The following is a 14,765-nucleotide window of genomic DNA, read 5'->3' on the forward strand; positions in this document are numbered from 1 at the left end:
TACGCACAGAGACGATGTCGTACAAAAATAGATATGAACATAGCTTAAACGCATTTCTTGACAGCTAGTAGAACCAAAGAACCAAATTTTTTGGCTTCAAGACAAATGTATGTAGATGACAGCCGTGCCACCGAGGTGATAGTGAGGGGAAGTAAAGAGGTAAGCCAATGCAAAGCTTATGACATCTTCCGTGATACTAGTAAATATTCATGGTTACTGGTTTTACTGTTTTTGTTTTCGCAAGTCTGTAGTTTTGGCTACAGACACTTTATACACAGACTTGCGGAGACAAAAATTAGCAACTATTAATGTGAACTGGCATCACAGCAGATCCGGGATGCACGCATGCGAATGAAAAACTACCTAAAATAGAGTTCTTTTGACTCAATCTCAGGGTATCGCGGAGAAAGGTTAACTTATGTAAACCGTGTGGAAGGTAGTTTATGCGTGTACACGCAAAAGTTAAACAAACCGAAGAATAAGTTCTTTTAACTTACTTTTGAGTTGTGCGTCGCTTTCGCACTTATAAGTGTAGTCAAAAACAAAACGAGTGATTCGACTCAGTCGAGGTCTTCCGTGAAGTAAGGTACTTTTGAGTTGTTTGGGCATACTCAAAATTAGGTAAATCGTATTCAGAGTTGGCAGCACTCGCTCAGATTCTAACTTTCTGTACATGAAGATATTGTCACAAAATCAAAAAGCCACTTTGCATATTTTGTTTTTCCAAAAATGATCTAGACTGTCTTTTGAAAAGGGCCAAACTTTTTTTACCATTCTTTTTTCAAATTGCTATAGTCTAAAAATGATAAATCCTACAAAAAAATGTAGGAATGGTTTTTACAAAATTAGTCAAATTTTTTAATAAAAATATTGAAAAAATTCTTCATTGACTCCTACACTGAAAAAAATCGATTTTAAAAATTTAAAATCGATTTACAAAAAAAAACCATTTTTGATTTGGATAAAATTCTGATTCAAGATAGATAATTGTGTTCCATACTTGCTAAATTGGACAATATCTTCTCACAAACTGAGTTTTATTGGATCCTGAGATGATTATGACTTTCATTGGTTTAGTGTTCGATTAAAATACACTGGAAAAAATCAGTTTGGACAAGGAAAAGTTTTTTTCAAATAACTTTTTTTCCTTGAAAGTGCCCAACTTGAATTTTTGACGGTAGGTAGAGAACATAATTACCCAGCTTGCAACAAAATTTCATCCAAATCAAAAATGTTTTTTTTTTGTAAATCGACTTTAAATTTTTAAAATCGATTTTTTTCAGTGTAGGAGTCAATGAAGAATTTTTTCAATATTTTTATTCAAAAATTTGACTAATTTTGTAAAAATCACTCCTACAACATTTTTTGTAGGATTTGTCATTTTTAGACTATGGCCATTTGAAAAATATTGGTAAAAAAAGTTTAGCCCTTTTCCAAAGACATTCTAGATCATTTTTGGAAAAAACAAAGTATGCAAAGTGGCTTTTTATGACAAAGTTCTCATGTTCAGAAAGTTTCATTAAAATCTGAGAGGGTGCCGCCAACATTTGTTTGAGTTGGCGCGAAATTCGTAATATATATTGAATTCAAGGTTGAGTATAAAAACCTATCAATGAGTTGTAATTTTTGCCATGGTTAAATGGAAACTACCTTTCACACGGTTTACCTTATTTTACCTTCCTCCACGATACCCCGAGATTGAGTCAAAACAACTCTATTTTAAGTAGTTTTTCGTTTGCGTGTAGGCTTCCTCCCATGCTTCCCCTCACAATACATCATGCTCGTTTGGCTGTACTTTTTGATAGTTCATTTGGCTGCAACTTTTGACACTTTGCTTGTCTGTGTATAAAAGGTCTGTAGTTTTGACTACCATAAAACGGGGTATCTTTGATCACCGGGGTAACTTTGATCAAATGAGATTTTTTTTTCATTAACGTACGATAAGATGATTCCCTCTAACAAAATCATTGAAACAAAATACAAACCATATTCTGAACATGTTCAGCATCTATCGGCAACGATTATTTTGTCATTTAATGTACCTTTTATGAAAACAAATTCAAATTGAAAATGATTCAACTTTCATGCATCGTTCCAATCTGTTCAAACAATTCCTTGTATATTAATGAAATCAAACAACTCCAACTGAACTGATTACCTTTTTAGAAACTGAAAATATTTTTGTCCAATAATTTATTTAAAAAATCCGAGATTTTTATTGCTAACTATTTTATTTCGACTATTTTCCCGAAAAAGTTCATTAAAAGTCGGCTGACACAATATAGGGCCATAAAATCGCCTGCAGATATGCATTTTACACAACATTTGGAGCGTTATCTCTTATTTCGATAGACATATTTTGCTGATCAAAGTTACCCCGAAAACAACGGATCAAAAGTTAAGTAAATTTATTTTATTTTTATAGTAAAACGAAATAAATTACCAAACAATTTGGACGTTTTCAATCTATGGGTACCAGTACTTGTTTTAAAAATGCAAACAGTAACATTTACATGATTTGAAGAAAATTATTCGAAAAAATGTAGATTGCTTAAGTAGGTCCGAATAGCCCCGTGTTCTCCTGTACTGCAGTTTATATTCGTAAATGTTTCGGCGCACAGTGATATCCTTCCATACAAAAGTTGGACAAAACCTCATAAGTAGCCCGAATTTGATGAAAATTTCACATTGGGGTAATTTTTTGGCGTTTAATACATATATGATGTTAAATTTTTATTTTTTTTACCTAAAATTGTTGACACTTAGGATGGTTCGAGAATTCAACATTCACGAATAAAATGTGCACTATATCTGATAATTCATTTTCAAAAAACTCTGTGTAGTGAATTTTCTTCAGAATACACCTTTTTTCTGTTGTTGATAATGCCGAGAGACAATTAGAAATTATATTACGAACCCTGGGTAGTCAAACACTACCATGCGTCTCCTTCAGATATATCTTGAAAAATCACCTATTTCATACCTCGGGCAGAAAAGGGCAAAACAAAGCATTCATTTTTAGAAAGTGCACTAATTTTCAAGTGTCTGTTTCAAAACAAAAAGTTCAGGCACTTTGAACATTATAATTTTAATTTGATGCGCGATTTATTATTTTTTCTTCGTGTCTGAGCGAGAAGAAAGGCTAAAGACTAAATCGAATGGCAAGTATAAGTCCCGCGAATAACCTTTCAAATGAAACTAGTTCGACTATAATCGGATCTTAACTAAAAAGATATATTCACTTGAATAACACAGGTTTGAAAGCGGTTTTTTCAGTATTGCTCATCAATTTTACCTTTGAAGTTCTGTAAAAAAATCTTCTTTAAATCAAGAAAAATCCAAATTAAATTTTTGAGGTTTTGTCCGGCTAGGCAACACTGTGCAGCGCCATAAAATTTCCCCAATGTGAAGTTTTCATCAAATTCGGGCGACTTTTGAGGTTTTGTTTTTGAGGTTGTATGGAAGACGATCACTGTGCGTTGGTGGCCTGTGGAAAATGATTATCATAGAGCAGTTTTCTTTAGTTTAACCTGACAGCGTTGGAATGTTTTTGTATGAAGCATGTTGGAATTTAACGGAGTCGGAGTACATTTCTTAAACAGAACGTAGAGTGGAGACGACAATCTGAGAAATAATTTAAGAGGGTTGATAAAAAATCAAATCAATTTGCCAAAGAGAATAGGGAAAGAGACGAATAGTGTGAAGCCAACAATACCTTGTTGAGCAGACCAATCGAGCAATGTAAATAAACATTACTCATGCCTGAGTTGGAGGAGATAAGTATTGTACTTCTATCAAAAAAGAAATTTGAATTTTCGTCAGAATTTAGTTCAATCGTGATTGTAAGGTGCATTCTAGAGTATATGTATGAGTAAAAATATGCTTTAGAATTATTTCATCTCTTTGTTTCGAAATGCACATCCTTTGATAAACAAATCCATCGATCGACATACGGTTTATTTTCAAAATATAATAGGAGTCATTTAAAGTGCTGCCTGTAGAAGCGGTTGCCAAAATTCTAGTGTTGAAATCATCATAAAGGGAGTGTTGCCGCTTTGACTGATTTTCACTCTTCGTCTCTTTCACTATTCTCTTTGCAATTTTCCACCTGGGCTGGGCAATTTTGTTAATTTATTACCTGTGCAGCGGTGGGATAGGTGTACAAGGGGAAATATCTAAACACGTGCTACAATTCACGTGCACGTTTCTGTACAAGTGTATCCGGGCGGTAATAACAGTTTAGGATGTTGTTATGCATTCCCAACCCTGATATGGATTGAGAGTCATTGTTCCGTTGTGGTAATCGTTATCAAACAACAAATATCCGTTATCAGAAACAGCCAACCGGTGTTGATTTCGCTTCATCCCTACTTTCGCATGAACAGCTGTTGATGCTCAGCTTACCAATCCGAAAATTTTGCCACGGAGCTCAAAGGATATCAATAGCAATTTCTGTTTAATAGTGTTTCTATATTTTCTACTACCGCCTTATCACAACTAATTGCAGGGCAAAGAGCAGCAGCATCATGGCTAGTGGAGGTACGTACCTACATGGTCTGTCTCTACCAGAGTCGGCTGGATGCAACCGATTATCCTCATCTATTAAATCGTGCTGTGGGACTATAGCTGTGCACTGGTCCGGATCACAGAACCAGCCTATACTTCAGCTCAATGTGGCCACGCTCTACAAACTGCGAACGACAACTTCGTAGGAGAAGGGATGGATGAGAAATATTTTATTCGCACGAAGCTATTAAGGATCATGGCAGTTATTTTTATGGTGGCATTTATTTTTCACCCAGACTATAGTGAAAGGATAAAACGGAGGAAAAATAAGATTATTAGAACCATGCTATGTACGTCTGCTGCTGCAAGAGAAGTAGAAGCATATTATTTAGTATGTTAACAGCTGGGTAACAACGCTTACATGAATAGATAAGCAACAGACGAATTATTTCATCAACAGGCATATGTCAATGCACAGCAGATACAGGCGATATGGACAAGGAATTTATTGCTGATATGTTATACATACACACCAAATTAATTTTTGTATGGTTGGCAGGGTATGGAGTGTAAAGAACAGTTGTTTAATAAGACTAAAGTACGAAAATGAACATCTTTTTCCTGTATTGCACCAATCTTATGTAATACCAAGATAGATGAACAATACTTACTAGTAGAGAATACAACACACAACAGTAATGAAATTGAAATATGTTGCAATTAGAGTAGCATGGACTTCTGGCGCCCTTGGCGGAGTCTCAATCTTGCGCCCCTTTAGAGTTTTCATTGACTTTCATTTTCAGTTCGGCTTTCGAACAATAATTAATTGAGTACATGGGAATGGCACATTTATCCTGACTTATACAAATTTATTTTATTTTATATTTTTTCATCTGGCCTATGACGTATGATATGTTGTTTTTGTTATTGGATGGAAAAACACATGTAGAAATTCATTTTAGAAGCAGACCTCGAATAGGAGTAAAAACTAATAATCTTGCTGTTTCCTCAGTGGCGTAGTCAGAAATTTGGTTTGGTACGGAGAGGCCCCTCTACCCTGTTGATTTTTTGAAAATGCTAAAATTTAATAAGAGTTTGATCAATTATTGAAATCTCTACAATCAAGGAGAACCAATATGGAACAGATTTCAAATCTCTATAGATTATTTTCTTTTATAATATGTAAATGAAGTCAATGAATGTGGACTTTTAATGTCAAGATCATATAATTTCGAAAATATCAACTTAGAAGGTTTAACAACTTCGAAGAAGTTTTCCAATATAAAACAGAGCCTTTTTGATATACAATTTAGACGACCGGTTGAGCTTCAATAACCACGTCGACTGCTCCTGCGTAAGGTTGACGAAGGTAACGAACGCAATAGCGAGGATCACACCAAATGGTGGTGGCCTTAGAAGCAGCACGAGACGTCTGCTATCTACTGTTTCGTGAACGATACTTCGATATGTGGTTCCTGTCTGGGGTGCGGCGATCAAAATCAAGCGAAACCGCGAAAAGCTGAACAGGAAGTTGAGGCTGATGGCTTTAGGTATGGGACAATGCGGAAAAGGTAAAGTGGAGCTACAGACTCATTCCAAAACTATTGACGTGGGTCAATATTAATCGCGGAGGGGCGTACTACCACCTGACACAGCTTCTTTTGGGCCACGGCGGATTCGGGAAGTATTGCTTTAAAGCAATGAAAACGAACCCATACTAAGGTAATCTGATAAGATTTTTCAATTATAGCTCGCTGGAACTCTTTTCTTTTCCCACCAGAAATTAGAGGAATGTTTTCCAAGCTTCATCGAATAGAGAGCTTAAATAGAGTTTAGGCTTCCCATAATTATAAAAAAATGATCTATGAGCAAAATAAACAAGAAACATGATCATCGAACTTGCACTAAACGGAGTTATTTTCATTGAAGATACCTAAGTCAATCGATATTTAATTCATCTTTGTAATTTCGGTCTATTATTTGTCCACAGCGGCTTTGGTTATCGCTCTAGTTATTTGTATATTCGCAGTCTCCAAAGGGAAGATTAGTACTAATTTTAAATCAAATAAAGTACTGTCGGGAGGAATATGACTTGTTCCAGCCAAATAAGAGTTTATATTTTAAAGGCTTAGATTGGAATCTACCCTGATTGAATTTTTAATCATTGTGTAGCCTGTCGACTGTTCCAGAATATTTTGTATAACGGTATTCGGCGATTCAGACAAATAATGCAGTACAAACGACGTATATTTATGTTTTCCAACGTTTCGACAATTTATTTTGTCTTCTTCACAGGAATAATTGGACAAAGAAACGTAACCTATTATTCCTGTGAAGAAGACAAAATTGTCGAAACGTTGGATAACATAAATACGTCGCTTGTACTGCATTATTTGACTGAATCGCCGAAAACCGTTTTACAAAATGTGTTTTTAACTTTTAAAACTTTTGCTTATTTTTATCTATGTTGATCGTTATTAAGGTTAATAAATTTGTGGTTGAGTAGTTATAAACATTGTACATATAAAATGTAATATACACACTTAATATTTTTCTGCCGAATCTCAGTTTTTTCGTATCTTTTGACGAGATCTCAATAGCTGAGATCTCAGTAAAAGTGACATTTGATAGCTGAGACTCGGAAAATACTGCACTGATAATAAGCAAACAAATTTCACTTTACTGAGATATCAGTTTCTAAATTTGCTGACTACACAGCCTTTGGGAAATTGCCGAGCCGAATTGAGTGTACATATATGGAAGTAATTTTATATATTAATACAATTATAGACGGTATTAACGCAACGAGCTTAAGATAAAAAAACAAAATTGAAACTACGCCTGAAAAGTCATAATGTGGCTTGTATGAACGCTTATAAAACGGCCTTATAAATTGTACTTTGTTTGCTATAACAAGTGAATTGGGTAGAGAAGAAACTGACTTATTTGCATGTGACAGCATCTACTACCGTGCAACGTTCAGTATAGTAAGTTAGTGCAGCTGTGCAATCTATTTCACCGCTGCAATCTAAATGAAAATGTCTGACTTTGAACGAATACGACTGGTGATTCTTGGTGGAGCTGGCGTTGGAAAAAGCTGTATCATTAAACGTTTCCTCTTCAAAACTTACTCAGACAAGTACAGACCAACGGTGGAGGATCTGTATAACCGGGAATACGATCTGGGCGCTGTAACGCTAAAGGTACGTATGATGCTATATGCTCTAGAACATATGTTAGTTAGCTATTTAGGTTGAATGTTACCTCTGGATAAAAGATTTCATTATACTAGAATCATGCTTTTTCTTTCGTACTTCTGTTGAAAAAAGGTTGATATACTCGACACATCTGGGGAGATGCAATTTCCTGCAATGAGGAGACTATCGATTGCCACCGCTCATGCCTTTTTGTTAGTATTTGCAACCACGTCGGAAATAAGTTTGGGCTGTGTAAAGCAATGCTTCGAAGAAATTCGGGAGCAACGAGCTGATTTTCAAGACATCCCTATGGTGATTGTTGGAAACAAAAGTGATCTCAGCAGTACACATCGAGAGGTTCGCATCGAGGATGTTTCTGAATGGGTGTTCTGTGAGCTGCCCAAACTGAGGTAAGTGATGTATCAACCACTCGTACGTAGCGCATATTGAATTGGAAGTAATCCTGCAAATATTTTGCATAAGTGATAGTTTGGTGCATTTTACAAGTCTAGAAACTTTTTCGTACACATAATTAATATGTTGTATTGGGCAGAGATATTTATAATGTGAAAAGGCAGCAAAATTATTTTGAAAATAGGGTAGGAACGCAATAAACAGACCGTCTTTATTGTGACTCACTCCACCACAGACTTATGTATAGTATTGTATGCTTTGAATACGTTTACTGTACATAAAGATACAAGCAATTGGCTTTTCATTTCAGTGACTTTTCGCACTAGACTAGAAACGTTTGTTCGCAGATTTGTATTTGATTGAGCAGTGGAAGTTTTCATGAACAGGCTGTTTGATGTTTGATTCCTGTGCTCCGTTTGCCTTCTACGGTAGCGAACAGGCGACATCCTACCGGAAATGGTTTGTGAAGGACATTAGCGATGAAGCATTTGAGAACGAAAGATGTACATTATAATAACCCCAACCGAATATAACTAATTTACTCTCAAATACCTAAGCGTCTTTCATTTGTCTTAATCGACTGGAAATAGCCAATAAAAAACGAAGGACTAATACTAAATATTGTTCATTTCAACCTCGTGTGTATTAATAATATCACGCGAATCGAGTCGTTAGATCTTCTCACAGCGCAATGTGCTGCACTTATTACGTCGTGCGATGCATTCATTAACGGATAAGACGACAAGAAACCAGAACAAATCAAAGGAATTTGAAGCTAAACGAAGCAAAATCAATTTACTTGCCAGCATAAAGCGTGTGATGGTGACCTACTTGGGTAAGGATGAAGAGATTCTATTTGCTCACGTTTTATGACCACTATTTCCCTGTAAGTCAAAACTGCTCATACTTACAGAACACGTAGTAGGATCGTACACTAGCTCTGCAATCAACCTGTAGGCTGTGAAGTTTGTTGAAATGGATAAAAATGAATTTTCAGCGCGATGACTATATATAGAAATTTAAAATCATGCATTGAATCCATCTTGAATTCATTTCTTTTGTCACCTTTTGAAGCCTTTGAAGAGACACGGCCAAGGTTCCGAAAATGGCAACTACAACCTCTATTTCTCGTATGTATAAAACCAGAGTTACAAGCCAAAAATCTTCGCTTGTCATTTATTAAAACTTGTTGATGGGTTTTGCACGATTTGAAGGTGATTTAAGGTTCGACTGAGACAGCTTAGAAAAGCGGCCACCTTGGAAAACGAAAAAAGCAGTTTTTCTCACACAGCACAGTGGTTCCACTCCGAGGCGGAGATAAATACACTCAGGTTTTTTTTACGCGGGGGATACAGGCCGCATAAATGAAAACCGTGTAAATGAAATAAAAATATCCATACAAAACTATATTTCTTTAGTAAATTTTGGGTCGCTGAGTCCGAATTTCACATTAAAAAAATGATTGTATCCACCTAACAGTGTGATTTAACCTTTCATATTACTCTAATCATTTATATTTAATTATCCTTATTTTTCGCTCTAACATTTTTAGAGTATCAAAATATAGTACATGTTTTGATGTCCTTGTAAAAAATGAATCATGATTTTTCATTGAACATTTTCGAAATTTCAGCTTTTGTGTTAGAACGCCAATATTTTGAAATCATTTCCAGTGAGCATGATATCTCGTGAACTAAATCACAGACCAATTTTCAATTTTTGAATCTTCTTTGTGATTATAATAGTAAGCTCACGACAAAATTTCAATTTTATTGTGAATTTTTCCCCAAAAGTTTTTATGAATACAAAGGGTTTTAGTTACCGTAAAAATAAAGCTTTTCGCATAAATAAAAAAATACCCTCATTACCATAATGAGGGTTTTTTATTTAATATAAAAAACGATAAAGTAACTATTGTTAAAAAAAGCAATAGTCCATGACTTCAAATTTATTTGTAAATTGGAACTACGGACATCGTATGAATCGCAACGGGCTTTCTCAAAAAATCCGTATTCGAGAACATCGTTGTGGTACGAAGTGGCCGTTTGCCTCGTACATCGAATATTCCGTACCGACACGTATTTAGAAAAGTAGCGTCCTACAAATTAATATAACTTAAGTTGTAATGATCCGATCGAAAAATTTTTTTTGTGAAAATAATAATTAAGCTATATAACATCAAGATCTGAAGCAATGATAAAATAATATAATTTTAAAATGAATTTTTTTCATCTTGTATTATCTCTTCAAACATGTACAACATCTTAGATTCTCTGGGCATTCTGGACGCAGACTTGCGCAGCTAAAGCCTAGTTTAAGTAGAACTGAATAGTTTGAAAGCCATTTTAAAGAAAAATTCGCGAGGGATGTCGAGGGAAAAAGTTAGTTAAAGCCTAGTTCAATATTTTTAGCTAAATTCTTCAAATACATATACAAACATACTCATCTTTCTACACTTCATATTCATCGAAACCCGATAATTATCGTTCAATACGCAGCAAGTAGTAACGTTGTCCGATAAAATTACTAATATTGATAGCTACAGTTCGACAAAAAAATTTGATGAGCAATCAATTATTAATATTATATAACTTATCGGTAAATAACGAATTACCCTATGCATTCATCTATATACTAAAAAATCAGTTCATTATTGGCAAAATCAAGTTTGCAACAATAAGAATCCATAACGATATAATCGAGAGACAAAAACACGCTTTTGTCGAAATATTTTTTTTTGTATATTTGGCCAATGGGACACAGTTGGAAAAATCTTCATGAAAATCAATCAATATTACTCTACTACTGCCCCGAATACATTGATTCATTTTCATGAAGATTTTTCCAACGACATGAGAAAAAAACTGCTTTTTTCGCTTTTGAGGCACTCTGATGAGCTTTAAACAACTCAAAGAAATGAAAGGATAAATACAATCAATATTTTCAATTTTTTGGTTGTTTTCCATCATTTCCATCATCGTCTAATTTAAATTTGACAACATAGCTCGAAAATTGGAGATCAACATGAATTAACGTTTATTGTTCATTGTGAAGGAGTGGACAACAAATAACTTGCAACGTGATAGTAAATTTTTTGGATAACACCGATTGCTTTCATAAAATGTGTAGCCTATATTTTTACTACTTCGAGTCGACCTTCATTAATTTTGGGACAAAGCAGTTAAATTGATGCAGTGTGACAGATATTTTCAATCTCTAGATCCAATTACGTCAAAAATAAATAACAATAGATAAAAATTTACAGAGAATAATGAAATTGGGCAAATAATCTTGCAACGTTATTATTTTTTTATCAGCAAAATAACTGCAATTTCCAACAAAAAAAATACCCACTATGTCGAAAAAATGAGTGACGATTATAATCAGAAAGTACCTTATTGTGGTCAAACTGTATTTCTGTTTACTTTTCGAGGCGTTCTCTAAAATATATTGTCAAAAGTACAAATGAAGCTAAAGATGGCCAATGTTTACACCCTACAATTTCACCATGTTAGACATAGTGTGCTGATTATGTTTCAGACCATAAATCAAGCAGAAACGTTTGTTTCGCAAAACGAAATATTTCGTTGAATGTGGCAAGATGAAGTCAGTACCTCTGTATACATCGGCGATGACACAAACGAGGTACCAATACACGAATTAGCACCGTGCACCTCTAATTACGTTGTACATCGTTATGTACACCCGAGTACCCGCAAATTGAAAAACTCGTAACTATGGCAATTTTACCCGATTTGGATACCACGGAATAAGAAGTTGTCGAATATCACCTGTCTGGCACGCTATCTGTGGATCTTGCAATATTAGTCAACCGGAGACTAATAGAAACCACGGAACCACGAGTTTTCCATGGCTGAAGCGGTACTATCACATGCTGAACTATAGGGCTTAGGTTTTTTTTTTACAATGGAGAAGACCTTTACCTCCTAGCCCAGTACACGTGCTATTGGTAGAGTCCAATTTACCACACGGGGTGCACTGGGGGCGTGTCGGGCTCGAATGGTGACCAGCCATTAATACCGACTAAACTCCATTGGGCTCCGCCATCATTCCTCCCAGGAACTACCTCTCGGTATTACTTCTGGGGGGATGGCTGTACTAAATGTACTCATTCACTCTCACTCACGCGTTCATACGTCCTGTATGAGACTTACTTGGGTGCTCTCTCAATCGCACTTTGATTCACTCTCAAACACTCCCACATGAGGCTGACTTTTGTGCTCACCTTTTTCGTTCCTTGCGAGGCTGACTTGTGTGCTCACCTTACTTATTACTTGCTAGGCTTACTTTTGTGCTCGCCCCACCCATACCATGTGAGGCTAATTTGGGTGTTCACCCTATCACCTGATTCACTCTCAATCGTGCCACTCTATTGTACCTTTGTCACTCCCCCTGGCATCCCATGTGGGACATTTTTCTTATGCCCCTCTTCTGACATACCATGCGAGGCTGACTTGTGTGCTCACCTTTTTCATTCCTTGCTAGGCTGACTTTTGTGCTAGCCTCTACCATACCATGTGAGGCTGACTTTTGTGCTCACCCTTAACATGCCGTGTGAGACTGACTTGGATGCTCACCTTTTCACTCCTCTGCCACGCCATGAGGTATCGATAGCTAAGTCCCAACATACTACGCTACGACCCTCCCGTCTTGGCATGAGGCAGTCCACTTATACGCCTATACACTCACTCTTCTGTCTTGCTTCGGGGTGGCTGGGTTTACCCCTTACGCGGTTGCCATTCGCTGCGCCAAACCTGCCTCGGCATGAACAGACCATTCACTCCCTTTTTTTGCGCTTTGCCTTTTTCGCTCCAGCTAACCAATCACTAGTTAGCCGTGCCCGTCGTCTGTTGCTCGGTTCGCCAGATTACCTGTAGCCTACTGGCAATCTGGACGGTAGCAGCCGAGACTGCGTTCCACTTCTCCACCGTTTGACACATCCGCTGAATAAGGGTATCAGGGGTTGTGTCCCAGCCACAGACGTCAAGCATTGCTCTTCTTTCGACGTCGAACCGATGACATACGAACAGTATGTATTCGGCAGTTTCGTCTACACCTGGGCAGTCCGGGCAGACTGGGACCTCCGCGTGCCCGAACCTGTGGAGGTACTGTCGGAAACAGCCATGGCCTGACAGGAATTGTGTCAGGTGGAAGTGAACTTCCCCATGGGGTCTTCCCACCCAGCTCGATATGCTAGGTATCAGCCGGTGGGTCCACCTACCTTTCGAGGAGTTGTCCCACTCACGCTGCCATCTGGCGACCGAGGTCACCCTGGCGCGCTCGCGGGCTCCCCTATTTCCACGTAGCTCAAAGCACTCCTCATCTTCCCGAATGACCAGCCCGACTGGCATCATGCTCGCTATCACGCAGGATGCATCGTGTGATACCGTGCGGTAGGCAGATATCACTCTGAGGCACATCACGCGGTAGGTGCTCTCCAGTTTCTGTAGGTAACTGGTTACCCTCAGTGCTCTTGACCATGACGGGCCGCCGTACCTGAGGATAGATACGGCAACGCCTGCCAGTAACCTACGTCTACTGGCGCACACCTTTGAGCTGTTGGACATCATTCTCGATAGAGCCGCAACAGCAGTCGACGCTCTCTTGCATGTATAGTCGACATGGCTGCCGAAGGTCAGCTTGTCGTCTATAATGACTCCGAGAGACTTCAGACTTCGCTGTGAAGTGATCGCGACTTCTCCCACATGGATAACTGCATGTTGTGCCGACTTGCGGTTGTTGACGATAACTACCCCGGCTTATGATGAGCGAGCTCCAGGCCTCTCGCGCTCATCCATTCCTCCACCGTGCTGATCGCGTGTTCTGCGGTTAGTTCTACCTCAGGAATTGACTCCCCGTAGACCTCCAAGGTTACGTCGTCAGCAAAGCCGACGATGTTGACTCCAGGAGGGAACTTCAGTCTCAGAACCCCGTCATACATGAGGTTCCATAGAACCGGGCCTAGGATCGAGCCCTGCGGGACTCCGGCGGTAATCGGAACCCTTTACTGACCGGCATCGGTCTCGTATAGCAGTACGCGGTTTTGGAAGTAACTTTCCAGGATCCTGTATAGACCCACCGGTAGGCTAAGCCGGTGTAACGAGAGCGCGATGGCATCCCAGCTTGCGCTGTTGAATGCGTTCTTCACGTCAAGTGTCACTAACGCACAGTATCGAATACCTCGCCTTTTTCGTTGGATCGCTATCTCGGCAGTATTTATCACTGAGTTGAGAGCGTCCACTGTGGACTTACCCTTCCGAAAGCCAAACTGGTTGCTTGACAGACCGTCCGTACCTTCCGCGTACGGGGTTAGCCTGTTGAGGATGATCCTCACAAGCAGTTTGCCAGTCGTGTCGATCAGACAGATTGGTCTGTACGCCGATGGGTCGCCTGGCGGCTTCCCGGGCTTCGGCAACAGCACCGATTTCTGCCTTTTCCATCTATCGGGGAAACGGCACTCGTCAAGGCATCTCTTCATAGCTAGCCTGAACATGTTCGGGTTCGCTATGATCGCTGCCTTGAGAGCGTTGTTTGGAACTCCATCCGGCCCTGGAGCTTTGTTCATTGCTAGGGATTTAGCCACTGCGAGTAGTTCTTCATTCGTCACTGGAGCCACCATTTCGGCCG

General features: G+C 38.3%; 1 protein-coding gene across 1 annotated transcript in view; it reads left to right on the forward strand.

Annotated features, from left to right (window-relative positions):
* LOC131693308 (GTP-binding protein Di-Ras1) overlaps positions 1-14,765 on the forward strand; it is a 133,856-nt gene that overhangs the window by 79,166 nt on the left and 39,925 nt on the right. The window contains exons 2-3 of the mRNA XM_058981022.1: positions 7,297-7,709; positions 7,836-8,113. Coding sequence (XP_058837005.1) covers positions 7,539-7,709; positions 7,836-8,113 — 449 coding nt within the window. The 5' untranslated portion in view covers positions 7,297-7,538. The remainder of the gene's footprint in view (positions 1-7,296; positions 7,710-7,835; positions 8,114-14,765) is intronic.

This window comes from Topomyia yanbarensis, chromosome 3 (genome assembly GCF_030247195.1).
Source record: "Topomyia yanbarensis strain Yona2022 chromosome 3, ASM3024719v1, whole genome shotgun sequence".
Classification (NCBI taxonomy): Eukaryota; Metazoa; Arthropoda; class Insecta; order Diptera; family Culicidae; genus Topomyia; species Topomyia yanbarensis.